Genomic DNA, 27,793 nt, shown 5'->3' with positions numbered 1-27,793 from the left:
CCATTCTGCTCCCTGGGCCTCACTGACATCTTGACCTTATTCCTTGCCTTCATTAAAGGTGCAAGTTCCAAAGCATATTCCTAACAATGTCCCTTCTTTCAGATTTCCCCCACCACAAATTTTCTCACAAGAAGCCTCAGACCTTGGGCTAGAATTCTGGGCAGTGACATTCTCTCATGATTGTACAAGCCTTTCCACGTCTACCACACATCCCAAACCTGCCTAATAATAATGCATTTCAGCTGTCATTTCTTCCTTTTTCCAACTGTTATAAAAAAGCTGAATTTGCTGGAGGCTTAAGAAAGTAGTGTGACTGGTTTTTTGTTTCATTATAGTTTTTAAGATTGTGTCCAACTCTTTGCAACCCCATGGACTGTAGCCTGCCAGGCTCTTCTGTCTGTGGAATTTTCCACGCAAGGATTACTAGAGTGGGTTGCCATTTCCTGCTCCAGGGGATCCTCCCAACCCAGGGATCGAACCCACGTCTCCTGTGTCTCCTGCATTGATAAGCAGATTCTCTACCACTGCGCCACCTGGGAAGCCCAAGATGGTAGGGGATACATTTAAAAGATTATATGATATATATGTGATAAAGCATACTTGTATAAGAAACACTCATGATCCCATCACCCCCTCCCAAAGGGTTGCTTATTCACTCACCCCCTCCCCTAGGGGTAACCACTTTTTGAAGCTTGTATTTACCATTTTCTTTCCTTTTAAAACAGTTTTATCTCATATGCACGTATACCCAAACCATGTAAGTTTAGTTTTGCTTGCTAAAGAGACAAAATGAATTTATGCGGCCAATTGAGGTCGTTTTTTTAAAGTAGCCTTCCTGGGACATGATCCACTTACGCGTGGAGGCTGCACTTGCTCAAACCCATCTGGGAGCCCTTTGTTTGAAATTTCCTGTAGAGACATTTTTATCAGCTCCTCAAGAATATGGCTGTTGCTTTATGGCATGTTTGGTCTGATTCAGCTTTTTCCCGTCACCTATTTTCCTCATTCATTTATTTGAATGAGAGATATTTCATGAGTTCTTCTATGAACAAAGACTCTGTGTTGGAGACCAATGGAGAACCAAGTAGAGCCCTGGCTTCCCTGCAGCTTGTCCCCACCCCTCCCCTCCTGCCCTCCTCTGTCATTTGAACAATAACTAGAGGCCACAGGCTAGGAGACTCCAGAACCCTGAGCAGGATCCAGTGCACCAAGGGGCCATGGGATCAGCCTGGGCTAAGAGCCTGAGGGGAGATCTAGAAGGGACTTCTGAAGGTGGTCCAGTCTCCATGAGCTGTCTCCAGCCCTTTGTGGCCTCATCTGAGTATTTCTGACCCTGATTTTCTTAGTTAGGTCAGGCACACTAATAGTCTCGTCCAAGCATGTTTATGTCGGCACCTGCTGAGGAGCCCCTGCCGTGTGGTGTAGATCAAGGATCCTACAAGGAAAAGAAATCAGGCCAGTAAGAGCTAAAGGCTGAAAACTCAGATTTTGGATGTTTTATGTTAGAAGAACTTAAAAGCCACACTAGATCATTATATAAATATTAGATTAATGACATAAATACATTGCCTGTGTAGTATAAATATGAGACCTTAGAAATATGTTATGTATATATATGTTTCATTTATTGTATATGCAGTATAATATAAATCCAATGAATATAAATAATATGTACATCTAATTCATGTGTTCTCAACCAGCCTCCGCATGACCCATTCACCCAAATAACTTACATCCTGCAACCCTTCTGTGAAACAGAATGACTCATGCAGAACTGTGACCCCTGCAGAGCTCGAAGCAGCCTGCCTGTGCCTGGGCATATCTGCTCTTCCTGGTTTAGGCGTGTGATTCCCAGGAGCCAGTTGTGTTTGTTCCCAAACCTGCCTCTGCTAATTGTAATTTTTATTAAGTTGCAAACTCTAATTAAATGTTCTCTGAGAAAATATGAATTCAAAAAAAATTGTTTCAGTGAAAACCAAATTGAATGCTTTGAAAAGCATTTAAAGATGAGTCATTTTAAACATGCTTTTGAATTAGGTCTGAACTAGGTGATTGTGGAAGATTGAAGGGAAAAGCAAGATTAAAATCTAGAAGAATTCTGCTTTCAGATTGTGCTTCAGGGGTCTTCAACTTCTTGTTCCACTTTTAATGGACTAAAACTGGAAATTACACCTGGTATGTAATGGTTTAAAAGAAGAAAAAAGAACTCTAATCAGTAGACAGTACTCAAAGAAAAGACCTTGGCCTTTTCTTGAAAGATTAGTGAATAAATAGACCCTTACATTTTTTTAAATGTATCTGTAATTGAAGAATAATTGTTTTAAAATGTTGTGTTGGTTTGTGCTATACAACGTGAATCAGCCATAAGTATGCACGTGTCCCCTCCCTCTTGAACCTCCCTCCCTCCCCTCTAGGTTGTCACAGAGCACCAGGCTGAGCTCCTTGCATGCACAGCAAATTCCCACTGAATATTTGTTTGACAATGTTAATGGATGTGTTTCAGTGCTCCTGTCTCAATCGTCCTACTCTCTCCTTCTCCCACTGTGCTCACACGTCTGTTCTCTTATGTCTGTGTCTCCACTGCAGCCCTGCAAATAGGTTCATAGTTTATGTTTTAATTTTAAACAAAACTGTACATACACGCAAATACACATATATGTCTATGTGTATACATATATGTGTGTATGCATGGAAGAGAGATCAATTTTTCATGATCCCTCCCCTGTGTTAAATGACTCCTAACACCTACTGGTCCCAAGCACATTTGAAAAGGAGGGCTTCTACTATAAATATTACCAGGACTGCCCTACATAAGAGTGGTTTTACACAGTCTCCCTAAGAGATTTCAGATGTGACACCACTCGCTAAGGTTTATTTTGGTTTTTTATTGTGTTTGGTTTTGTTTTCATTTACCAACCTTTTATTGAGAGCCATGAAAAAATGACTCCATCTTTAAAACAATGGCTTGAAAAGAGAGAAAAGGCAATGTCAGACAGCCGGATGGATGAGGGAGGTCATGACCTCCCAGCGCTCTGTCCTTTCTGGCAGTCTTGCCCTCCCAAGCCAACCCTTTCTCTAACTTCCTGGGGATCCCACAGAGGTGGGTCCCCTGCTGCCAAGGGTTTACACAGAGGCAAGAGGGCTGGATACAAATTGGAAAAATGGGCCTGATGTTCTCAACCTTGGGCTGGAAGAAGGATCAGGAGGCCATCTTTGGATAATTTGGGTCCAGATAAGAAAAGAGCCTCTTGACCAGGCTCCAATGATATTCTTTGACCCTAGCTTTTCCTACTCAGATGTGAGGGAACTTTACAGCTGTGAAGAGAGTAATATCTCTAAATAGGGAGGCATTTCAAGTCCTATTCCAACCATGCTCCCCAGCTTATCCACCCACAAAGGTTCCGCGTGTGTGTGTGTGTGTGTGTGTGTGTGTGTGTGTGTTCGTAGACCTTAGGTGAGGCGCTACATCTCTAATCCAGACTGAAGCTTTGGATAAGGCAGCCTCCTGTTGCAAGATGCTTTTTTTCCCTGAATACCTAAGAAATAAAACCCAAAGTCTGGAAGCCAGGCTGTTTTGAAAAAAGTTCCCCACACCCTGCAAAGTTTAAAATCTGCTCCATGCAAGAACCAAACAGAAGGGGTAGGCAGACTGGAGAGGGGTTCAGCTTCATTTCAGCCCTCCCAAAAGGATCACTCAGCTACTCAGCTTGCTCTCCACTTTAACTTTGTTGTTGCCTGAACTGTGGGTCCCTGCGGCACTCACGGCCATGAAAACTGCTCTCCTCCCTCTGCCCAAGGAAAGCCACTTCAGTAAGCGGAGACAGGTGAGAGGGGCCTGGCGAGGGCAGACATGGACACTGGAGCCCTATTTGGTTGCTTGGAGAAGTAACTGGACCCCTGCCTGAGATTGCCAAGCCCTCCAGAGAAAGGAATTGCAGGGGCATGAGTCATACCCCATTTTAGACGAACTCAAGGGTGCCCTGGGGGTTGGGGGCCTCCCTTATCAAGAAACAAGCAACTGAAGTACACAGATTGTGCTTGGCCAAAGGCTAGGATCAGCTTCTGCTTTATTATCTATTAAACTAAGTGGATTAAATGAGAATTGACTGGAACTGTACACTTAGCGTTCCCTTACAAAACACCGTTATCTCATAAGCTGGCTTAATGGAACAGGCTGTCAGGGGCTTCTAAGAAGTAACTGAATATAGTGCCTTAGAGGACAGAGATCCGATGGAGGGTGTGCAGCAGTCCTGGGAGATCCCAAGATCCCACACCTTGTATGGATGCAAACGACAGACCAGGGGTATAACTGCAAACCACACTATTAGCATCTACCCCCAGGGCTGGGCCCACATCTTCCCAAGAAAGCCATCTGCCACTCATTCCATTTTAAAAGCACTTCTAATGCTGGGAAAGATTGAGGGAAGGAGGAGAAGGGAACAACAGAGGGTGAGATGGTTGGATGGCATCACCAACTCAATGGACAAGAGTTTGAGCAAGCTTCCAGAGATGGTGAAGGACAGGGAAGCCTGACGTGCTGCAGTCCATGGGGTCGCAAAAGACACAACTGGGTGGCTGAACAACAAAAAGTGCTTTACTAGCCTTTTATGTATGTGGCCTCCAGCACATATGAAGGCAGTAGAGTGGAGTGGCTAATACGACTATCTTGGGAGTTAGACCACAGGCTTTGCATCATAGCTTTACTGCTTTCATTGAGTGACCATGTGTTACTTATGGCTCAGTTTCCCCATCTGCAAAATGGGAGTAATAATAATAGTACTTACTTCATTGGGTTTCTCTGGAGATTAAATGAGCTAATATCTATAAACTTCTTAGAATAGTGCCTGATGTAAGTGGTTATTTAGGTGAGCTTTAAGTGATTATAGCTTTTACACAGAGAAAGAATTCATCCCATTTCATAACTTTTGCACCCACATCTCCTTTAGCTATTATTAGTTGCAGCATGAGTTTGGAATGAGCTGCATTCACAAAGGAGGTATTCTGAAAGGCAGGAGGCAGTGTACATGGAAGAGGTCAGGCCTGTGATCAGAAGGACATTTTGCTGGAGATGGTGATGTGCTTTTGCACATCATTTGTCTTCTTTGATCCACATTTCTCGTGTGTGTGTGTGTGTGTGTGTATGTGTGTGTGTGTATGACTTTTCTTTATAGGGTTTGGGTAACTGAATGTAAACCCTGCTTTTGGTGAAGATTGATATGAAAATGCTCAGAGATGATAAAAATGAGACCCCTTTGGCCTGGTGTCCCAGAAGCATGTCCATTGTAGAGCACTTGCTTTGAGGATAACAGACACATCAGAACAAGATGATGGTTTGGAAGAAGTTGCCGTTGTGCAGTTGATTTGAACAGTGGAGAATATTAACTGGTTTTCAGGGAAATTTTAGTTTATTTATAAATTTAGGAGTTTTTTCCCAACAATTTCTTTGACAGTTTTATTTTTCTGTTGGGTTTGAGTTCAGTTTACTTGTAAACATTTCTATCAACAACCTGCTCCACAGTCAACCTGCCTCTTTGGAATTACACAGCCTTTGCTTAATCTAATTCTAATGTATAATCCACAACTTCCACATGTAGTTTATTATTTTCAGTACTCTACAATCCAGGATATGGTTTTATCCCTCTCAGCCTAATGGAAGAACATTATCGTCCTCACTTTTCAAAAAACTTGAAACAGACCAGATGAAACATTGTATTAACTGTTGTTGTTCTTGATGTTTAGTCACTAACTCATGTCCAACTCTTTTGTGACCCCAGGGACTGTAGCCCCCCAGGCTCCTTAGTCCATGGGATTTCCCAGGCAAGAATACTGGAGTGGGTTGCCATTTCCTACTCCAGGGGATCTTCCCGATCCAGGAATCGAAACTGTGTCTCTAGCATCTCCTGCATTGGTGGGCAGATTCTTTACCACCGCACTATCTGGGAAGGTCTAGGCTGCCTGTGTTCAAATCGCCCTGGAAGCTCTGGTTTCCTGGGACAAGGGTTGAGTGCAAGTACTATATTTGAGAAGATGTCCCAGGCAGTGTGGTCAGGAAGTAGGGGAGTGAGACAAGGGGGGAAAGAAAGCTCAGTAGTGAAGGCATTCATGAGTGAGTTACTGTTGTGGGCAACTAGGACTCAGCCCTACCACCCCCTCCCCATCAGACTATGGAGACCACAATTCAGAATCGTTCCAACTGTCCCCAGTTGTTACTATCCCCCCAACAACAATTGTGTTGTTGCTTCTGAGTGCTGACTTCCATGCTTCTAACCAGAAGAAGCCCTCAGACAGGAAGAGAGACAGAGACACAGAGACAGATACAGAGACAGGCGTGCAGGTACTTGAGGAAGGACACAGAGGCCATAAGATCTGCTCTCCAGACCTACACACGGCCCGCAGTGGCTGAGCCAGTGTGGGCCGAGCATTGTCAGCGTGCTAGCGGCAGTGCTCCTTAATCTCTCCAGACCTCATCTCTCTTATCCTTAAAATAGAAAGAATAGCTCCTGCCTCATAAGGGTGATATGAGGATTGATGAATTCCTATATCTGCAGTATTTCAACACCCCAAAATTCTCATCTTAAAGTCTTTCTCTATTTTTTGAACTTCTAACTTACCATAATCATTCCTCTTCTGAATAGGCTTCTAACAAGATAGAGGATAAATCCATCTATTATAAGTTTCAAAAAGAAATAGAACCATTTCCGAAAACGGTCTCCATATAAGGCCCCCTTTGTGTTTGATCAGCTTGGAACGGTTGCCTTTTGAAATACGCTGTATGCTTTGTTAGCACATTAGATGCCCAGCCCAGCAAGTTCTGTTATTGGAGCAGCTCTATGAGCTTTCTCGTTCTGGCTGTTCTATTTTATGGAAACCGTTGGTGGGATTCAAGTGTGAGCGGCTCATCCCAGTCCTCTGTTGTATTTTCCTCCTATGTCTCCTCCTCCTTTCTCAGAGCTGTTTTCTAAGGATAAGACCCTAGGGAGCTTTCTTTTTGTGAAACTTCTACAGTCTAGCAGTTGAAGCCAGTGGCTACAATCCCGGGCAATTCTGAGTTCTACTTCTGTCAAAGGCATTTATATTCAGTGTGTTTCCTTGCTCAGGGATGATTGAAACAGCCCAATTGGTGAACAGCCAGGGGGAAATAGGGTTAAAAAAAAAAGAGGAACCCAACTATGTTACATGGAGCTCAGCCTGTCATGATTAAAACTCAGTTTAAAGATTTGTTCACCCAAGAAAATATCTCTGGACTGTTTCAGGCTGTGACTCTTCAATTAACCTGACATTTCACAAATCCAAAAGTGCTGTGGATGAACTCTTCACTTCGCTTCGGGATATTGCTGGAGCTCGGAACCTCATGAAACAGTTCAAGTCTGTATATGTTCCTGGAAATCATACCCACCAGGCAAGTACATATGTTTTAAAGTAACCGGCTAATCTGTGCTGTGTTTTTAGGATTCAGAGACTAAAAAAAAAGTTTCCATGTTAAGCTGTTTAAAATGAAGGATTTGTTCAAGATGAAACCTAAGGCTCTTCTAGTCCGGAGTTCTGGATTCCCCTGAATCTGAAAGCTTCCCAGTTTATTTGTACCACAGGCTTAAAGCTGTGAGATGAGCAATGGATTGGGGGTCAGCTCTACTTTGTCAGTGGCCCAGACCTGTCCTGTCACCTTAGGCAAATCCATAAGTGCTAGATGAGGGGCTGGCTTTAGACAGTGCCTAGGTTTCTGGACCTAAGAATAACAGAATTACCGAGTAATATTATGCAAAGAAAATAAAAGTTGATGTCAGCAAAAACAGTTGTTATTTAAAATGCCCCCATCGCTTTATGGGCTTCCCTTGCAGCTCAGCTGGTAAGGAATCTGCGTGCAATGCGGGAGACCTGGGTTCGATCCCTGGGTTGGGAAGATCCCATGAAGAAGGGAAAGGTTACCCACTCCAGTATTCTGGCCTGGACAATTCCATGGACTATATAATCCATGGGGTCACAAAGAGTCAGACACGACTGAGCGACTTTCGCCTTCACCACTTTATAAGGAGAGTAGGAGAATCTTACAAGGATGTTTTGAGTAGGGAGTCGGAAAATGGTAAGAAAATCCAAGATGAATGGGGTAATTACTATACCACACCTTGATGGCAAAGGGAAGAGGGAGGTGGCAGAGTGAGGCACAGAAAGACCCAAAGGGAAGATAAAGGGTAAAGAAAGGCTAGAGCCATCAAGGCTGGGTAGTCTCTGTTAGACAAGGAAGAAAGCGATCAGGTTGCTGGTGGCCAAAGATGAGCTTTCAAGGAAGAATAAGTGCTTCTGACAGAAAAGCTCATTAGGTTTCGGTGTGGAGTGGATGAAGGAATATTCTCTCCCATCTTCCTGTAAAATAGTCCACAGAATTCACTCTATTTGCTAAGCCTTTCATGGAGAGTTGAATGAGCTGTTAGTGGGGACTATGATCCAGTGAGGGGTTCAGCTTCAGGGTGCTGACTCTCCAAGGTGGGCATGTAGACAGGAGCTAAGGTTACCCACTATCACCTAGCGACATGCAGGTTCTTCCTCCCGTTTATTCATATAGTAGCTGATACTTGAAGAGTCCCCTGCATTTGGTTCCCCTTTGATCCTCACGCAAGTAGGCCAGAGAGGTATTATTATCAGAGACCTAGAAGGCTGCAGTTACTTGCCACAGGCACACAGGTGGCCAGGACCCGACCCCGTGTTTGCTGCCAACACAAAGCTTCCAGTCACTGCACCATGGTTCTCATGGAGGTTCTAGAAATACTAACTGATGGTGCTGTGGGTACCTGAAGTCACCCACCAAGACACTGAAGACCTTAGAAACTGGCACTCAACTTAGTAATATAAGTTCCCATCCTTTGTTCAATGATCTAAAAAAATACTGATAAAATCACTCAGATAATTGATCAGTTGTAGTTTTGTCATTTAAAAAATTACCAGTATTAAATATGGCAGTGTAGACTGGTTCTGCAAGATGTGATGGAACTGAAGATGCATGATGAAATTTGCATCTTCAAAGACTGTTGAGAGGCAAGTAGCTGCTGTCATTAACAATGGGAAAGTAACCACTAAATTACTAAGGTCTTTTCAGTTTTTTTTTGATCATCGTGGTGGCTGATTTGGCCAACTTCACATAAACATGTTATCTTTAAATCTTGAGCGTGACAAAGACAATGATCAGTTTCCTAGACTTTATCTCCCTGCCACCAACTCAGTCATTTCCCCAGACCTCAGAACCCTGTCTGAGCAGTCGTTGCCTTTGGAAAATGAACTCTCCCTCGTTGCATACACTTCCTGTATAGTGAGTCAGTAATATTATCAACTCATTCAGCAAAACTCCTAAAGGTCCATGAGTGGAAGTGGGGGCAAGGCAGACAGTATATGTGTAGCTTGAGGGGATTAAATAATATTAATCCAGACACCAAGTGAAGTGCTACGCAACCAAAAAGTGAGATCTATACATACTCAACAATGACTGTGTTTGGATCCTTAGGTTCTACTTGGAGAACTCAAACAGTGGTTTGTGGTCTATTGGGTGAAAAGTGTTGTAGATTATTCTGTAAAGTGTTATCTTAATTTTCTTTTAAAAAACAATAAAATAAAAAGTACATGGGTATGTATACTTAATAAGTATTTAAAATTTTAGGAAAAATGTATAATGGTTACTTATGGGGAATAGGAAGGGTCGAATGGACTAGGAGGAACTCTGGCTTCTTGCTTTATATATGTAGAGAAAGAATTTTTGATGGGATTACAGATAATTTTTACCTGTTTGGGCTTTTCAATGTCTTTTGGAGGTAAAGAAATACTAAGTCACAGGTGTAAGCCCTGTGAGGACAGGGATTTGATCTGGTGCGTCTACTGCCATAGTTTCCCTGCTATAGTGGTTTCATGCACATAATGGGTGCCTGAGAAATGTTTTGGGGTACATCCTGAATGCACTGCATATATTTTAATCATTTTTTGGAAGAGTCGTTGGGACAAAAATATATACAGATAGAAAATAACAGGTGTCCAGACTAGAAGCAGAGTCCAGCTCCATCTAGCTGTAAAGATGGACCTTGGCTAGGCAGCTTTCTGTCCATCTCTTCTCCCAGTTTGGTCCTCAGCTCTAGGAAAAATTAGTGCTTTCTCTCTAGCTCCATGCTGTTTCTACACACCATTTAGTTTGGATGTCCTGGGCTTCCTGGGGCACTCAGGAAAGACATAGACCTGGTCTGGCGAGGGATTCCTGCCTCAGTTCTGACCAGTGCTGTGTATCTGGGCTCTCTCCCCTGGATCTTGGGGCCCTACTCAGCCCCAGGCTTCCTCCCAGAGAACCTTTCTCCTGCTCTGATGCAAATGAGTTGACTCTTAGAGCCACTCCTCTTTACTCTATTAGCTAGAGGCACTTCTTATTTAACCTTCATCCGTTAGCCCTCTAGATTAATGTTTTGGTCACAGCTCAGATATAGAAAGCAGACACCGCTCTCATCATTTTAAAGAAAATGTGATTTCATATAAGTAATTAAGTACCTGTAGTATCTGAAAGAGCTGGAGAAGTGGGATCTAGACCAGGTATGTAGAAATGAGCCCCGAACATCACCACACACTTGGTTCCAAGAGAACCAGTACCTCTGCCACAGCCAGGGGAGTGGGCATGGTGCCACCACGAGGCTGCCATTGAATCTCTTGGCTTGAAGAGCATGCCAGCGAAGCTGGAGACAGCTTCTGTGTTTGCTCATCCTGATAAATACACAGCCCAGCTCAGTGCTTGCCACCTGAGGGTAAAGGGGTAGGTGGATGGATCCTGGACTATGGGTCTAATTCAGAATGGTATTTCTTACGTTCTTAATTCTAAGTGAGAGAGAGGTTAGCATGTAGGTTAACATTAGCCTTTGGGTTCATAACCCAGCTCTGCTCCTTACTAACTGTGTGACCTTAGGCAAATTACTTTACCTCTCTGAGCTTAGTTCCTCTTAGCTACTTTTATTAGCTCCTTCATAAAAGTGCTCTGATGATTAGGTGAGTTGATACATATAAGGCTTTTCAGGACAGAAGCCAACACAGACAGTGCTATGTACGTGCTGGCTGTAACCGTTGTTGTAAAGGACGAAATAGACCTTCTCTTTGTCCTCTTTTGTAGCATTTCATTGATTCCTTTGTTAGGAGATGGGCTGCACAGAAAGGGGGTCATTCTCAAGTTGACTTTCCCGTTAGCTGTGACATATGGTCGGAATTTACTACTCATACCCCTTTGTTTGGAAAAGTCATGTTTGTCCATAGACTCTGCTGACCAGAAACGTAAGCCCCGGTTTTGCCTTTATAGCAAGACTTCTGCTTTCATTTCTGACTACAAATGCTCCAGTTTAATGGGAGGCTTAACCCTCTTTCTGAATGTCAGCGTTTCATGTGCTGCTATTCCTCAGATGACTCAGGGCAAGGAGCTTAAGAGCCCTTTCAGACAAAATACTGTATGACTCTTGCTTGGCTGGCTTTGGCAAAACTCTCAAAGTGCTGTGCTGTGTTGGAGGAAATGTCCCACAGATGGGTACCATCTTCTGTGCCTCTGGCGTGTTGAACAAGAGCCTTTAGAACCTGCAGGGCCCAAGGAGGCTCAATTCATCTTGTGCCTGGTGAAACAGGGCCTCTGAACAGACTGTAGGCCCAGTCTCTTCATCAGCAATCCCCAGCCCTGGCCACCAGCTGTCCTCTTCCAAGTGCTAAGCTCTGTTCTTCCTCCTGATTCTATCTACCTAACTCCAGACCTGCTGACATCCTTTTTGAAAGCATCTACGTGAGACAGTGTAAAACGGGGGCCGGGGAGCTTGACTCTCTCCTGCAGCCTAACTTCTAACTGCCTGTGTGTGAATTCAAGCAAGTTGATTAATAGCTTTGGGCTTTGATTTCCTTATATTGACGTTAAAGGGACTAGACTGAAAACTTTAAAGGTCATCTGCTTGTGGTTTGAGGGATGGATGGATGGATGAACAGATAGACGAATAAAGCACTTTTTAATCTCCAGAACAAACCATTATCCTTAAGAAGATGAAAGGAGGAAAAAAATCAGTCATATTATATAGCAAAAGATTAAATAAGCCATGGAGTAGTCAAAGCCCAAAGCCAAGATCAGTTTTGAAGAAAAGTTTTTTCTGTGCGATCTTGGATTGAAATAAAGCAAATATCTTCTGTACGAGTCTAGTTCTCCTGGGAAGTTGGTTGTTTAGAGTCAGTTTTGCAGAAAAGAAGCATTTGCAGCAGAAAGACTAAGAGGGGCCCCAGCTGCACCAGTATCAACCAGCAAAAGCCAGGGTCAGCAGCATGACCGAAGGGATATGGTTGTGGCATCAACAGTTTTCTTGGAACTGATCTCCTTGGCCATCTACAGGTGGCCAAATTTAAGAAGATGTTGGAGTTGGTTTTTCAGAATTGTCTCTGACTTATGTGTAATGTCAGAAACTGTTGCTGTGCTCAGAACCTTTCTTCAAGGGTTGGAATCAGGTCAGTAAGAACCTTCTGGACTGAATCATATGTTATCTCCACCATGAAGAGGAACCAAAGACATAGAAACAAGTATTTTATTTTTCATATTCTGATTAACTATGGGATATTAAAAGTCCAGTTTGTTCTGGAACAGATACTGACCATTTAATGACAAAAAGAGAGTTTCTATTTGTTTTGAAACCTCATCTATTTCATGTGTAATACCCATGGAGGTCTCGTTAGGTTCTGCCAAACCTTCAAGCTAGCCTCATGAGACTGTCATACAGGGCCACGTTGCAATCTCCACGGCCCTAAGCATGTTTGCCTTCATGGCTCTCTTCCTATATTAATATATATATATATATTTATGTGAATAAATATTTATTAAGTATTATATAGGGATTCCCTGGTGGCTCAGATGGTAAAGAATCTGCAGCTTCAATCCCTGGATTAGGAAGATCCCCTGGAGAAGGACGTGACACTCCAGTATTCTTTTTTTTTTTTTACTTTATTTTACTTTACAATACTGTATTGGTTTTGCCATACATTGACATGAATCCACCATGGGTGTATACAAGCTCCCAATCCTGAATCCCCCTCCCACCTCCGACCCCATATCATCTCTCTGGATCATCCCCATGCACCAGCCCCAAGCATCATATCCTGTATCGAACATAGACTGGCACTTCGTTTCTTACATGATAGTATGCCTGGAGAAATCCCTTGGACAGAGGAGTCTGGCGGGCTGCAATCCATGGGTCACAAAAAGTCGGACACAATTGAGTGACTAACACTGAGACTAAAGTATTATGTAATAAAATTTATAAATATATTCATTTGAATATATATGTTGAGTATATAATACATGTATTTATATGAATATTCTTATATTTGCATATGTTCAATTGTGTACATGTAATTATACAGTTACATTGGTATAGAGACAAATCTATTTATATTATATATCAAAACATTATCTTTCACCTAAAAGTTCATAATTTTCTTCTGATTTTAAAAGAAATTAATACCTTTTCATGGATTGCTAACAGTCTCATGGGCCCTAGGCATCATGCATTCTGTGCCTGCTGCTTCAGTCATCTCTGTGCTCATAGCCCCCACTGGCACCAGTCTGCCCAGGATAGGAACATAGCTCACCCATAGGCAGCAGCGGGCATTTTTCTGCTCTGGAGTAACCGTTGTGCCCATCCATGAAGCAGTCCATGCAGCTACCCAGGAGCTGCTTGGTTTGGTCCCAGAGTGACAGCTGAGGGGTGAAGGAACTAGACTCACAAGGAAGGAAGGGTGGGGGCAGGAGTCTCCTGGCTTGAAACTCTCATATCCTATAGGAGCCACTTTCTCTGAACCAGCTCCACAGACATGGTTCTAGCATTCCTCCAAGGGACATGCCAATTATACAAGGGTCATTGTACTCAGAGAAGTGCGAAGCCCTGACTTTCTGTCCAGCATTTATAGTTCTCCCCATCTAATGCAATTTGCTAAGCGGGGGTCATTTTTATCATAGGCAATCTTGCTTGGCTAGAGTTTGACATTCTTCCCTTATCAGGTTTCCAGGGAAACAGAGCTCAAAAGTTAACCAAAGGTCAAATTCTTATGCAGAAGGGAAAAGAGGTTTAATAATCCTTTGCCTACCACAAGCAACCTGCCAGTTATTAAGGAAATAACTAATACTTCAATTCAGACTTTGCGGTATGTCTGTGGTAGAGACAGGCTATGTGGGTTCCCCAAACTCTATTTCTGTTTCCTTCTGGCACGATTAGACCACATTTTCCAAGTTCCCTTGCAGGTAGATGTAGGTTTGTGATTAATTCTGACCCGTGAACAATGGGTAGACATGATACAGATCACCTTCAGCCCATAAAAATCTCTCTGGAAATCCTCCACACTGTCTCTCTTTCATCCTCAGTTGATGAGATGCAAAGGCTTCCATGTGGGATTCCAGAGCCCTAGGGGGTGGCAGGGGCTGCTCAACAGCAGGAACACGGATGTCTGTCTGAATGATTGTGTAGAGCATAGACCCCCTACTGCCGGGACACGCTGAATGTGGTAGAAGCAAGAAATAGGGATGAATTTGTCTGTGTTTTTAATTCCTCTCCTTCCCCCCTGAAAGATGAACTGCCAGTGAATGTTTGATTAGGAAAATTAAATTATTCTCATTAACATCTCATGAAGTCAAACTACGCAACTGATCTCCCCTCTGTTCCTCTCTAACACATGAGGAAAACTGAACAGGGCCCTAGGGAAAGACATCTGTCTTCCCATCACCCCCTTCTATGGGCCTTTGCTGAGAAGTAAGTAGCTTCTGGCTGAATAGAAAATTCCGTAATAGTTAGAGGAGCCTCATCTAGGAAGCTACTGCCAGGGCTTCCCTGGGGACTCAGTGTTAAAGAATCCACCCACCAATGCAGTAGACATAGGTTTGATCCCTGGTCCAGGAAGATCCCACATGCCGAGGAGCAGCTAAGCCCACACGCCACACCTACTGAGCCTGTGCCCCTCAGCAAGAGAAGCCACTGCAACGCGAAGCCCCCACACAGCCCCTAGAGAGCAGCCCCCACTCACCACAACTAGAGAAAAGCCCGCACAGCAAAGAATACCCAGCACAGGAAAAAAAAAAGACTCAAAGTCTTAAAATATAAACAAAGAAGACGCTACTGCCAAAGCCATTCATTCTAGTCAGATTTCAGTGACACGATTTGGGGCAGAAAAAAATCCAGACTGAGTAAGGAAGAAGCCAAAAGTTCTCATGATTAAAACCCTGATTGGGGAAACTAAGAAATATGTTTGCTAACGAATCATGAGACAAGTATTGCTTTGAACCTGAAAAAGTCTTTTCCTAAATCGAGCTCTTTAAATGAACAATGTTATTTATTTGTTCTGTGCTTAGTTGTTTTAAAGAAGAATTTAGAAGTCTTTTTCTATATAATATTTAAGTGGCAAAACATCTTTTTTTTTTTTTTCTTGACGGCGCTGCTCAGCTTGTGGGATCTCAGTTCCCTGACCAGGGATTGAATTCGGGCCCCAGCAGTGAAAGCACCAAGTCCTAATCACTGGACCGTAAATCACTGTAAATTCTCTCTCTCTCTCTTTGTTTAATTGAAGTAGAGTTGTTTGCAGTATTGTTAGTTTGGATATATAGTATAGTGATTCAGTTATATGTATATGATTCTTTTTCAGATTATTTTCCCTTATACGTTATTACAAAATATCAAGTATAGTTCCCTGTGTTATACAATAGGTCCTTGTTGATTATCTGTTTTATATATAGTAGTGTGTATATGTTAATCCCAACCTTCTAATTTATCCCTCCCTGCCCCTTTCCCTTTTGATAACCATAAGTTTGTTTTCCATGTCTGTGGGTCTATTTCTGTTTTGTAAATAAGTTCATTTGTATCATTTTTTAGATTCCACATATAAGTGATATATATTTGTCTTTTTCTGGCTTCCTTCACTTAGTATGATAACCTTTAGGGCCATCCATGTTGCTGCAAATAGCCTTATTCTTTCTTGTGGCTGAGCAATATTCTGTGTGTGTGTGTGTGTGTGTGTGTGTGTGTGTGTGTGTGTGTATACGCCACATCTCCTTATTCTTTCTTATGGCTGAGTAATACTCTGTGTGTGTGTGTGTGTCTGTGTACACCACATCACCTTATTCTTTCTTATGGCTGAGTAATACTCTCTGTATGTGTGTGTGTGTGTGTGTGTGTGTGTGTGTGTGTGTGTGTGTGTGTACACCACATCGCCTTATTCTTTCTTATGGCTGAGTAATAATACTCTCTGTATCTGTGTGTGTGTGTGTGTGTGTGTGTGTGTGTGTGTACACCACATTGCCTTATTCTTTCTATGTGTATGTGTGTGTGTGTGTGTGTGTGTGTATACACCACACCTTCTTTATCCATTCCTCTGTCAATGGACATTTAGGTTGTTTCCATGTCCTGGCTATTGTAAATAGTGCTGCAGTGAACATTGGGGTGCATGTATCTTTAAATTAACCATACTTATATCATTTAATGAGGTTTTGGTTACCAGTGAAAATAGGAAAAAGAAAAAAGCTGAAAGCAGTTTAAATAAGAAAGGTAATGTATTGGATTCTATGATTTAACAGCCAGAGAAGGGACAGCTTCAAGTGGTAAGGAACCATTGCTGGGGTGATGCTAACAGAAATAACAGAGAGGAGCAGGTTCCTGCTTGCTTTCCCTGCCTTCCAGTGTCCTTCCTGGGCTCCTGTGGGCAGATTCGAACAGATCTAGATGGCAAAGCACAAATATGGTTGGCAGGCCAGCCTCCCAGAACTGAGCATGGAAGAGATGATTTGGGCTTGAGAGACAGCTTAATAACCATCACATCTCATTATAAAAAAGGATATTTCAAAATATCTGGGGCTTCCCTCCCCACCCCCAGAGTTGGACCATAAAGAAAGCTGAGCACCGAAGAATTGATGCTTTTGAACTGTGGTGTTGGAGAAGACTCTTGCTAGTCCCTTGGACTGCAAGGAGATCCAACCAGTCCACCCTAAAGGAGACCAATCCTGAGTGTTCATTGGAAGGACTGATGCTAAAGCTGAAACTCCAATACTTTGGCCACCTGATGCAAACAACTGACTCCTTGGAACAGACCCTGATGCTGGACAGATTGAAGGCAGGAGGAGAAGGGGACGACAGAGGATGAGATGGTTGGATGGCATCACTGGACATGAGTTTGAGTAAACTCCGGGAGTTGGCGATGGACAGGGAGGCCTGGCGTACTGCAGTCCATGGGGTTGCAAAGAGTCGGACACGACTGTGCGACTGAACTGAACTGGGGCTTCCCTGGTGGCTCAGCAGTAGAGAATCAACCTGCCAATGCAGGAAACATGGGTTTGATCCCTGGGCTGGGAAGATCCCACGTGCTGCGAAGCAGCTAAGCCCATGTGCTTTAACTGTTGAGCCTGCTCTCTAGAGACTGGGAGCCACAACAACTGAAGTCTGCATGCCCTAGAGCCCGTGCTGTGCAGCAAGGGAAACCACTGCAGTGAGAAGCCCCAGCATCACATCTAGGGAGTAGCCCCACCTCCCTGCAACTAGAAAAGCCCATGCAACAGTGAAGGCCCAACACAGCCAAAATTAAAAATAAATTTACTTTTAAAAATTGCTCTCATGTGAGAATGTCATGTGAATGTCATAGGAGAGAGTTCAGTCAAGAGAAAAAATGAGTATTACAGAGGTATGAGAGGCAGTTCATTAAGAAAAGCACTTTGACTATTTCTCTGGATTATGTGATGTGCCTGTTATCTGTGACTTTTCCGTACTTAATTTGTGGCTGCTTTTCTCAATCTAAATAAATGTTATCTACATATCTTAAAAAATAATAAAACGTGTTTACAGCCCTGCCCAGTAGCATTCCATGGTCACAAAGTCCCAAGAATGAAGGTGTTAAGGGAATAGCACTTCCAAATCTCTGCTCACCCTCAAGGGGAGGCTGACTCGAAGGGCCTTTCTCCCTGGAGCTGCATTCCGCAGGGCTGAGCTGAAAGTAGAGCAAGGGGGAAAGGGGAAGTCTAACCCTCCATGCTTCCTTCTTTTCCTGTCTCCAGTCTACACAGGGGTTTCTGGAGCCCTGAGCACAGTCCTGCCACCCTGGTACCCTGTGCCTTGTACAGAGGGGGCCCCGACATAATATTTTTGCTGGACAACAGGACGGCCTTTTTCCTATTCCTGAGCTCTTCTTGGGGTCACTGCTCATCCTACTTACTGAAGGTGCATCCTATGGTGAGCAACAGCCTTCTTTTGGTTTCTGTAGGTTGAGGGGTATTCTCCTTCCTCTCTTAAATGTGGCAGCCTATGTGTATCTCTCTGGTTCTGCCCAATGTTAGTTTGTATAACTATAGGTAGACTAATAAAAGAAATAACTATAAGCTCCGGGAAAGAAAAGTGGGCTTTTTATTTATCTTCCCTTTGTGCTTCGTAACAGAATTTTATTAAGCTGCAAGTAGCAGAGATCTGAAACACAATGGCTCAAACATGTAAGGTTTCGTCTTGTCACATATGTAGGTTCTGATTCAGTCCATCTGCGCTGTAGTAATGCCATGAGTCTCCACTGACCCAGATTTCTTCCAGCCCTCTGCTCTAGCATCTCCAAGAAATGGTTCAGTTTTCCACAGTGGCTGCTGGGGCTGCCGCCATCACTTTCATATTCCAGGCAGCAGAAAAGAGAAAGGGGAGGAAAGCCTCTAGAAGACCCACTCCCCTTCTCCTTGCATATCATTCTCCAAAACTTCCAGACTCAGCAGCAAGAAAGGCTGCAGAATGAAGTCTTTCAGCCAATTGATCATGTGCCTGGCCAAAAACTGGTTCTATTTCTAAGGAAGCAGTTGATGAATATTTGATAAGTTAGCAGAGTATTGGCCAAAGGACTTCTCCTTGGAGAGCAGTTTAGAGAGATTAAAGTTTAAGAGATTAAATATCCAGAAAGGCTGAGATGGTAGAAAATTACTCAAGACAGTTTACTCGGGGAGGAGGATTTGGAAAAGTCAGAGGCCATTCTGTGAACTTTTTTTTTAACATTGAAAATACATATTGGATTGTTTCAATTCCAGAAATATACCTGTTAATTTCTGAAGTTTTGGAAAAAGAAGAAAAGAGAGTCCCCTACTTGCAGAACCTAGCATTAGCCCTCGTTTACATTTTCGTGTGCTTTATTCCAACCTCTTCCAGACATAAATAACTTACTAATTTTTAACAAGTGAGGAAAAAAAGACCGTTCTTGATCTGTGGGAGTATGTGTGGGTGTTGATGTGTGTGTGTATGGTAGTGTTTTAACTATACTTCGTAAAAAAGGAATACAGTGAAAAGACTTCCTCCCACCTTCGTCTCTTGTCCGGTCCCCCACTTCATGATCACTGCTCGTGGTGGTTCTGTATATCACACCTGAGTTTATTTTTTGCATGTTTCAGCAAGTGCAAACTTTCATATTCCCTTTGGCACAGTTTACACAAACGCCCATTATTCATACTGTTCCTCATCTTGCTTTCTCCACTCACAGTTTATTCACCTTGCTTTTTCCTATCAACACAGAGTTCCCCTCTAAACTTCCACAGCATTCCTTCATGGAGATGGATTCCATTTATTAAACAGCTCCCTATTGATGGGCACATGAGTTTCCAATCTTTTGCTGTAACAAATAGACTTTTATAGATCTCATTTGCATACAGTAGCATATTTGTAGGATTAAGTTTTAGATGTGGGATTGCTAGGTCAGATGCATTCATAACTTTGATAGGTATCTCCAGATTACTCTCTGTGCTGATTGTAACAATTTACACTCCCACCAGCAGTATATGAGCATGTCTGTTTCCCTATGACCTCGTCAAAAGAGTGTATTTTCAAACCTCTGCATTTTTGCCTGTATGATAAATTTTAAAAATCTAACTTGGGGTTACAGCTTTATAATGAGGAGGTTGACTTGTAGTTTTGTTTCTTTATAAAATTCCCTGTCTCTGCACAGTGCTCTCCCTTTCATGAGCATCTGCCTATGAGATCTCTGGGCATGCCATGGTCTGTTTGATTAATAAACAGAGGAGAGCTGCAGCTTCAATTCAACAGTTGTTATTTCTCCCTGCATCTTATCCCTGTTAAATGCACTAGTTGCCTTCTAGCTAAGTGATTGTTTAGGATTGTGATGATTTATACCCTGATTTACTTCTAAGATATTTCAAGTAAGAAAGTTGGAATAAGGGGAAACTAAGAGTAAAACATGACTGTAGGGAAAGCAGGACGAGGCCAGAGATGAAGTCAGCACCCCAGATGTCCTCAACACTGGCTAGAGGTCGGTCACAGATCTGGCCAGTACAAAGAGAGACACAGTTCACTGCATCTCTGCAGCGCTGGCTTTCCTGAGTCTGTGATAGATCACCGCATCTCTGCAGCGCTGGCTTTCCTGAGTCTGTGATAGATACAGCAGAGTGCTTTGAGGGTAGACACCCCTCTTCCTTCACGCTTCATGGTTTCACTGGGGTGCCATACAGAACTGGAGCAGCAAAGGCAGCAACACGACTGAGAGGAAAGCAGTCCAGCTGATGGGAAGGGAAGGAGAGAGGAAAAGCTTGGTAGTAAGGAGACCCAAGGAAAGGAGGAAGGGAATTTGCTTAGAATACACATTTGGTCAGAGGCAGCTGCCTCCAAATATTACCAAAACCTGGACAGATGTAGCACCATTTACCAAACTGTAGGTATTGTAAATTCACATCCACTTAATTCTACTGAAATTCTTTTTTTTTTTTTAATTTATTCATTTATTTAACTGTGCCAGGTCTTAGTTGTGACATGTGGAATCTTTAGTTGCAGCATGTGGGATCTAGTTCCGGGATCAGGGATTGAACCCAGGCCCCCTGCGTTGGGAGTGTCCAGGGAAGTCCCCTACTGAGATTCTTATTGTTCACGTGGCATCCTTTCTCTAAGTCCTGACCTTGGTCAGATATCTTTGGGGTAACTTGGCTTCTTTTTGTGGGCAAGTTGTACTTGGAGTTGACTTCTCTAGAAAAAAGAGATCTCTTTGGGCTTGGTTAGTGACAATACGTTGTAAGAAAACATTTGGGATCCTAAGGAAGGGAGCATAATTCTAAGGATGTTTAGGAAAGACCTGAGAGCATCTTCATGTCTATCTAAGTTGACAGTATTTTGCTTTTCAGCATACTTCATGATGAAGGGAATAGCAAACCACTTCAGTATTCTTGCCTTGAGGACCCCATGAAGAGTATGAAAAAGCAAAAAGATATGACACTGAAAGATGAACTCCCCACATCAGTAGGTGCTCAATATCCTACTAGAGAAGAGTGGAGAAATAGCTCCAGAAAGAAGTAAGGGGCTGAATCAAAGCAAAAACAGCATCCAGCTGTGGATGTGACTGGTGATGGAAGTAAAGTCCGAAGCATAGAAACCTGGAATGTGAAGTCCATAAATCAAGGTAAATTGGAAGTGGTCAAACAGGAGATGGCAAGAATGAATATTGACATTTTAGGAATCAGTAAGCTAAAATGGACCAGAATGGGTGAATTTAATTCAGATGACCATTATAACTACTATTGTGAGCAAGAATCCCTTAGAAGAAATGGAGTAGCCCTCAATATCAACAAGAGTCCAAAATGCAATATTTGGGTGCAGTCTAAAAAAATGACAAAATGATCTCTGTTCATTTCCAAGGCAAACCATTCAATATCCCAGTAATCCAAGTCTATGCCCCAATCACTAATGCCAAAGAAGCTGAAGTTGAACAGTTCTGTGAAGACCTACAAGACCTTCTAGAACTAACATCAAAAAAAGGTGTCCTTTTCATCATACGGAACTGGAATGCAAAAATAGGAAGTCAAGGGATACCTGGAATAACAGGCAAGTTTGGCCTTGGAGTACAAAAATGAAGCAGGGCAAAGGCTAACAGAGTTTTGCCAAGAGAATGCACCAGTCATAATAAACACCCTCTCCCAGCAACACAAGAGATGACTCTACACATGGACTTCCCCAGATGATCAACACCAAAATCAAACTGATTATATTCTTTGCAGTCGAAGATGGAGAAGTTCTATATAGTCAGTGAAAACAAGACCGGGAGCTGACTGTGGCTCAGATCATGAACTCCTTATTGCCAAATTCAGACTTAAATTGAAGAGAGTAGGGAAAACCTCTAGACCATTCAGGTATGACCTAAATGTAATCCCTTTTGATTGTACAGTGGAAGTGACAAATAGATTCAAAGGATTATATCTGATAGACAGAGTGCCTGAAGAACTATGGACAGAGGTTCCTAACACTGTACAGGAGGCAGTGATCGAAACCATCCCCAAGAAAAAGAAATGCAAAAAGGGAAAATGGTTGTCTGAGGAGGGCTTACAGATAGCTGAGAAAAGAAGAGAAGCAAAAGGAAAGGGAGAAAAGGAAACATATATCCATCTGAATGGAGAGTTCCAAACAATAGCAAGGAGAGATAAGAAAGCCTTCCTAAATGATCAATGCAAAGAAAGAGAGGGAAATAATAGAATGGGAAAGACTAGAGATCTCTTCAAGAAAATTAAAGATACCAAGGGAACATTTCATGCAAAGATGGGTTAAATAATGGTATGTACCTAACAGAAGCAGAAGATATTAGGAAGAGGTGGCAAGAGAGAGAGAGTTCTCACAGGAGAACTATAGAGAAAAGATCTTAATGACCCAGATAACCATGATGGTGGGACAACTCACCTAGAGCCAGACATCCTGGAATGTGAAGTCAAGTGGGCCTTAGGAAGCATCTCTACGAACAAAGCTAGTGGAAGTGATGGAATTCCAGCTGAGCTATTTCAGATTCTAAAAGATGATGCTGTGAAAGTGCCACACTCAATATGCCAGCAAATTTGGAAAACTCAGCAGTGGCCACAGGACTGGAAAAGATCCGTTTTCATTCTAATCCCAAAGAAAGACAATGCCAAAGAATGTTCAAAATACTGAATAATTGTCCTCATCTCACACGCTGGCAAAGTAATGCTCAAAATTCCCCAAGCTAGGTTTCAACAGTACATGAACCAAGAACCTCCAGAAATTCAAGCTGGTTTTTAGAAAAGGCAGGGTAGCCAGAGATCAAATTGCCAACATCTGCTGGATCTTAGAGAACGCAAGAGAGTTCCAGAGAAACGTCTACTTCTGCTTCATTGACTATGCTAAAGCCTTTGACTGTGGATCACAACAAACTGTGGAAAATTTTTCAAGAGATGGGAATACCAGACCACCTTACCTGTCTCCTGAGAAATCTGTATGCAGGTCAAGAAGCAACAGTTAGCACTGGACATGGAACAACAGACTGGTTCCAAATAGGGAAAGGAGTATGTCAAGGCTGTATATTGTCACCCTGCTTATTTAACTTACATTGTGCGAAATGCCAGGCTGGACGAAGCACAAGCTGGAACCAAATTGCTGGGAGACATATCAATAACCTCAGATAGGCAAATGACACCACCCTTATGGCAGAAAATGAAGAGAAACTAAAGAGCCTCTTGATGAAAGTGAAAGAGGAGAGTGAAAAACCTGGCTTAAAACTCAACATTCAGAAAACGAAGATCATGGCAACCAGTCCCATCTCTTCATGGCAAAAAGATGGGGAAACAATGGAAACAGTGAGAGACTTTATTTTGGGGGCTCCAAAATCACTGCAGATGGTGACTGCAGCTATGAAATTAAAAGACACTCTTTCCTTGGAAGAAAAGCTATGACCAACCTAGACAGCATGTTAAAAAGCAGAGACATTACTTTGCCAGCAAATGTCCATCTAGTCAAACCTATGGTTTTTCCAGTAGTCATGTATGGATGTGAGAATTAGACCATAAAGAAAGCTGAGTGCCAAAAAATTGATGCTTTTGAACTGTGGTATTGGAGAAGACTCTTGAGAGTCCCTTGGACTGCAAGGAGATCAAACCAGTCAATCCTGAAGGAAATCAAACCTGAATATTCATTGGAAGGACTGATGCTGATGCTGCAGTTCCAATACACTGGCCACCTGATGCAAAGAGCTGGCTCATTAGAAAAGACCTGAATGCTGGAAAAGATTGAAGGCAGGAGGAGAAGGGGACGACAGAGATATGGTTGGATGGCATCACTGACTTGACGAACATGAGTTTGAGCAAGCTCTGGGAGTTGGTGATGGACAGGGGAGGGTTGGTGATGGACACGTTAGGGAAGCCTAGCGTGCTGCAGTCTTTTGGGTTGCAAAGAGTCGGACATGACTGAGCAACTGAGCTGAACTTATACTTCATACATTAAATTGTCACTTTAAATCTAGATTGAAAAATTAGCCATCCTGTAACTATAGCTCTGGTAAGAGTTGTTTGCTTGTGGAAGGGAGTATGAGAAACAAAAAATAGTGCCAGTGTAGTGGAATAGACATTTTTCCCAAAAAGTCAATGTTGTTATATTATCTTTTCACACATACACAAAACCATAGCCATTGCTCAGGACCAAAAATAAACTTGTTTTGCTTCGTTTGGTACAGATAAAACTATCCTCTCTCCAGACAAGCAAACAAACTTTTTTACTTACAGCACAATATTTTGTCTTTCCAGGCATCCTATAAACCATTGTTGAAGCAGGTCGTGGAGGAAATATTTAATCCCGAGAAGCCGGATCCAGTTGACATTGAACATATGTCTTCAGGCCTCACTGATCTCCTTAAAACTGGATTCAGCATGTTCATGAAGGTAAAGTCACCATGATGAGGTAATCCTAAGTGTCATGCTATCTTTGCTGGACTTGAAAATGCTGGTACCTCCTTAACCCTGGTGAGTATCGCAGAAGAGAATGTCTGGCCTTTCTGAAACCAGGTACAATCTTCATGTAACTTTTGCTTATAAACAGCCTGACCCTCTAGCTTCCCTTGACCTAAGTATTATGATCTTTTGTGATCAATAGGTAAGGACATAGCCCTCCAGGGTAGCACTACTGAAAATATCCCTCCTGGTTCACATTTTCACTTAACACAAATCCACATACAGATCTTGGTGGTAGTCTTGTACCCTTAATTCTAGAGCTTACTGTGTGGATAACAAGTAACTCTCCTCAGTCATATAACCAGCATCATCCCAAAATCCATTTGAAAATGACTTTTATTTTGGCTTAGCAGACTCCCCGGTGACAAGTACGAGAATTTCTCTGGCTAATATCGAGGCTAAGTCAAAATTACCAAACCGCCTTTGCAGTGGAGATGAAAGGAGGCAAAGTACACAAATGTGATCTATTTTTAACCCACTGTAAAGTTTCTAAATTTAAAAAGATCTAAATGAGATTACAGGCTGACCTCCTCGTCTCTGCCAGGATTTCGGTTGTAATAACTCTTGGAAATAACAGAATGTTTTGCCAGTTTCAAAGCGTCTTTGAAATCATGAATTAATCTTCATAGACGATCTGGCCTTTCAGAGTTCAATAAATGCATATGCCAGGAAAACTGGTCCGCTCCAAAAGCCAGAGGGCGGAAGCCAGTCAGACTCTAAACCAAGCAGTGAGCAGCTGGAATGGATGCTGGGTCTCCTCCCCAGTGCTCCCAGTCATCATCAACTTCTGATGCAACATGTGGCTGGGCATTTTCCCTCTATCTGTTTTTTGTTTCTTGTTTTTAATAATACAGCACAGATCAGCTTCTCAAAAGTGTTCAAGGGCTCCTGTGTAGATGTGAGCCAGGGTTGCCTAGCAGCTCTTCATACTGGCTGGTTTTTACAGATGCTTCCCGGCTAGACATGCTCTCTGACTTTCTCTGCCTGAGTACTCTATTGCTTCATTCATAAGCTTGGACTTAACCTTGAAGAGAAACTAAAATAAGAAGTGTGGACTTCCCTGCCCTGGTCGCTCAGGTCTGAGGACAGCCCACTGTGACCTTTTGCAGTCAGCCTGCTGCATCCATAGTCCGGCCAAGGGCCCAAGTGGAGGCTCGAACCCGCCCATGCTCTGCTCACTGCGGGAGTTTCTGATTTGCAAAGAGGCACGGTGTCAGTGAGACACCTAACTTGCCCAAACATAACTCTCCAGTGATGTTCCACAAAAGAACAGTTTCCTGGCAAAAGGGTTCTGTGACAAAATATGTTCAGAAAACCCTCAGTTAAACAGAAAATTAAACCAAAAGTCTTTGCTGTCATATGTCACAGTGCCTTTAATACACTAATGGACTTTGCAACTCTCCAACGGCCAACAGAGACCATCTGTTGTAGGAGGATTGTCCACTTGCGTTTTCCATCACTGTTTCATGAACCATGAGACATCATATCTTTTAATTACCCTTTTAATTACCCTTAATTCACTGTCCTAAGACGGGCTTTGCCTGGGGAGATGTTTAGAACTGTCCTGGGCCATCACTGGGCTGCCATGTTTCTCTCCATTCAAATCCCTGGAGTTAGGGCTCATGCAGAGATGCTCCTGCCCCCAGAGATGGATCCCAAAGGGAGGTTTCCATTTAACGGATTTAGGAAAAAGAACATGCATTCTCCCAGCAGCTGCCAGGACCCACTGCTCAGCCCCCAGCTGCTGGGCCTCTGCACTCACTTACCAGGGGCATCTCATTTGTCTGCAGGTGGTGGGAGAGTCTTGGTGGGCTAGGCAGACCCTCCCCACCCCAGCACCCCAAGGGAGAATCATTTCGTTTTGTTTCTACCTGGACCTCTATGGCTGGCTCTTACCATCATTCCAGAGAACTTGGCAAGGAAAGTTACTGGCAGCCGATGTGTCAGGGTTTGAAAAACCTGCAGTAAATGAAAAGAAGAACACTAGGGCTTTGAGGAACCACCTTTGATTTCCCGTGGAGCTCCATCTTTGACACAGGGGTGTGCCATCGGGAGAGGGTGTCTTCTCCTTCGGTTTAAGGCCAGTGGAAAGAAGAGGATGTGGAGGGAGGCGGCAGAGGCTCTCATGGCCACGGCCATTCACCAGTCTCCCTGGTCCTGTTCTCTGAGGCTTCTCGCTACCAAAGTCAAGCAGCTAAGCTGTGGTCACCTGTACCCGGGGATCAGCCATTCTCACATTCAAACCTCACGATGACCCTTTCATTATCCCTACTTTACCCATGGGGAAACTGAAGCCCAGAAGGGGTACACAGCAGACAGGAACTTTCAGAAGGCTAGGGTTGGGCCATCCTCCCCCCTGGGATGCCAGGATTCGTCCCTAGACCTATCTTATTCCAAAGTCCACGCTCTTACACACAACGTTTCTTGGCACCAGGATGCTACTAGGTATTCTCTTGTAAGTTCAGTATTCATGTGTCATAAATCCTTTTCTTCCTGATGCCTCATTAGCACAGATGCTTTCCCTCTCCAGTATCTATGCAGTGCCTCAATCAGCTCCTGGCCCGGAGTGATCCTCAGAACAGCCCAGGTGAGGGTGCTCTCCCGGGGTCATCTGCTGGCACTGCTTCTCTGGGACTCAGTCCAGGGACTCATGGGCCGTACAGCCCCGGGAGGAGAAATGTGTGCAGTGGTGTTGGGTTGCCTCCACACGCTGCAGCTTCATTCTGTATCAGCGGCCAACAGCCGTTGCTTTCCTGCCACTCGCTGCCCTACTCTTTGCCTCTGGGGCCTGTTTCCCCCCTTCTCACTCAGAGCCAACCGAAGCTGAGCCTGAAAGGAGCAAACAAACAGAACCTGATGGAATAAAGGTGTCCATGTGGCCTCCTTCTCGGCTTGGAGTACTGCTCGTCCAAATAGGAGAGCCATGGTGCTGGAAAGGGAGCGGAGCTGCTCGTCTCTGGTTTCACAGATGACATCGGCTCAGAGTCATCAGAGGGAGGACCTGTAGCCTAGGCAGGGGGTGAGAAGCCGGGGAGAGATGTGCTACTAAGT

General features: G+C 43.3%; 1 protein-coding gene across 1 annotated transcript in view; it reads left to right on the top strand.

Moving 5' to 3' along the window:
* The window catches only part of SCFD2 (sec1 family domain containing 2), a 395,024-nt gene that overhangs the window by 339,107 nt on the left and 28,124 nt on the right, over positions 1-27,793 (top strand). The window contains exons 6-7 of the mRNA XM_004009827.5: positions 7,254-7,399; positions 24,539-24,673. Of these exons, the coding sequence (XP_004009876.2) occupies positions 7,254-7,399; positions 24,539-24,673 (281 nt within the window). The remainder of the gene's footprint in view (positions 1-7,253; positions 7,400-24,538; positions 24,674-27,793) is intronic.

Source organism: Ovis aries, chromosome 6 (genome assembly GCF_016772045.2).
Source record: "Ovis aries strain OAR_USU_Benz2616 breed Rambouillet chromosome 6, ARS-UI_Ramb_v3.0, whole genome shotgun sequence".
NCBI classification, from domain to species: domain Eukaryota; kingdom Metazoa; phylum Chordata; class Mammalia; order Artiodactyla; family Bovidae; genus Ovis; species Ovis aries.
Note: the sequence above shows the minus strand (reverse complement) of the source record. Positions and strands in the feature narration are given on the sequence as shown.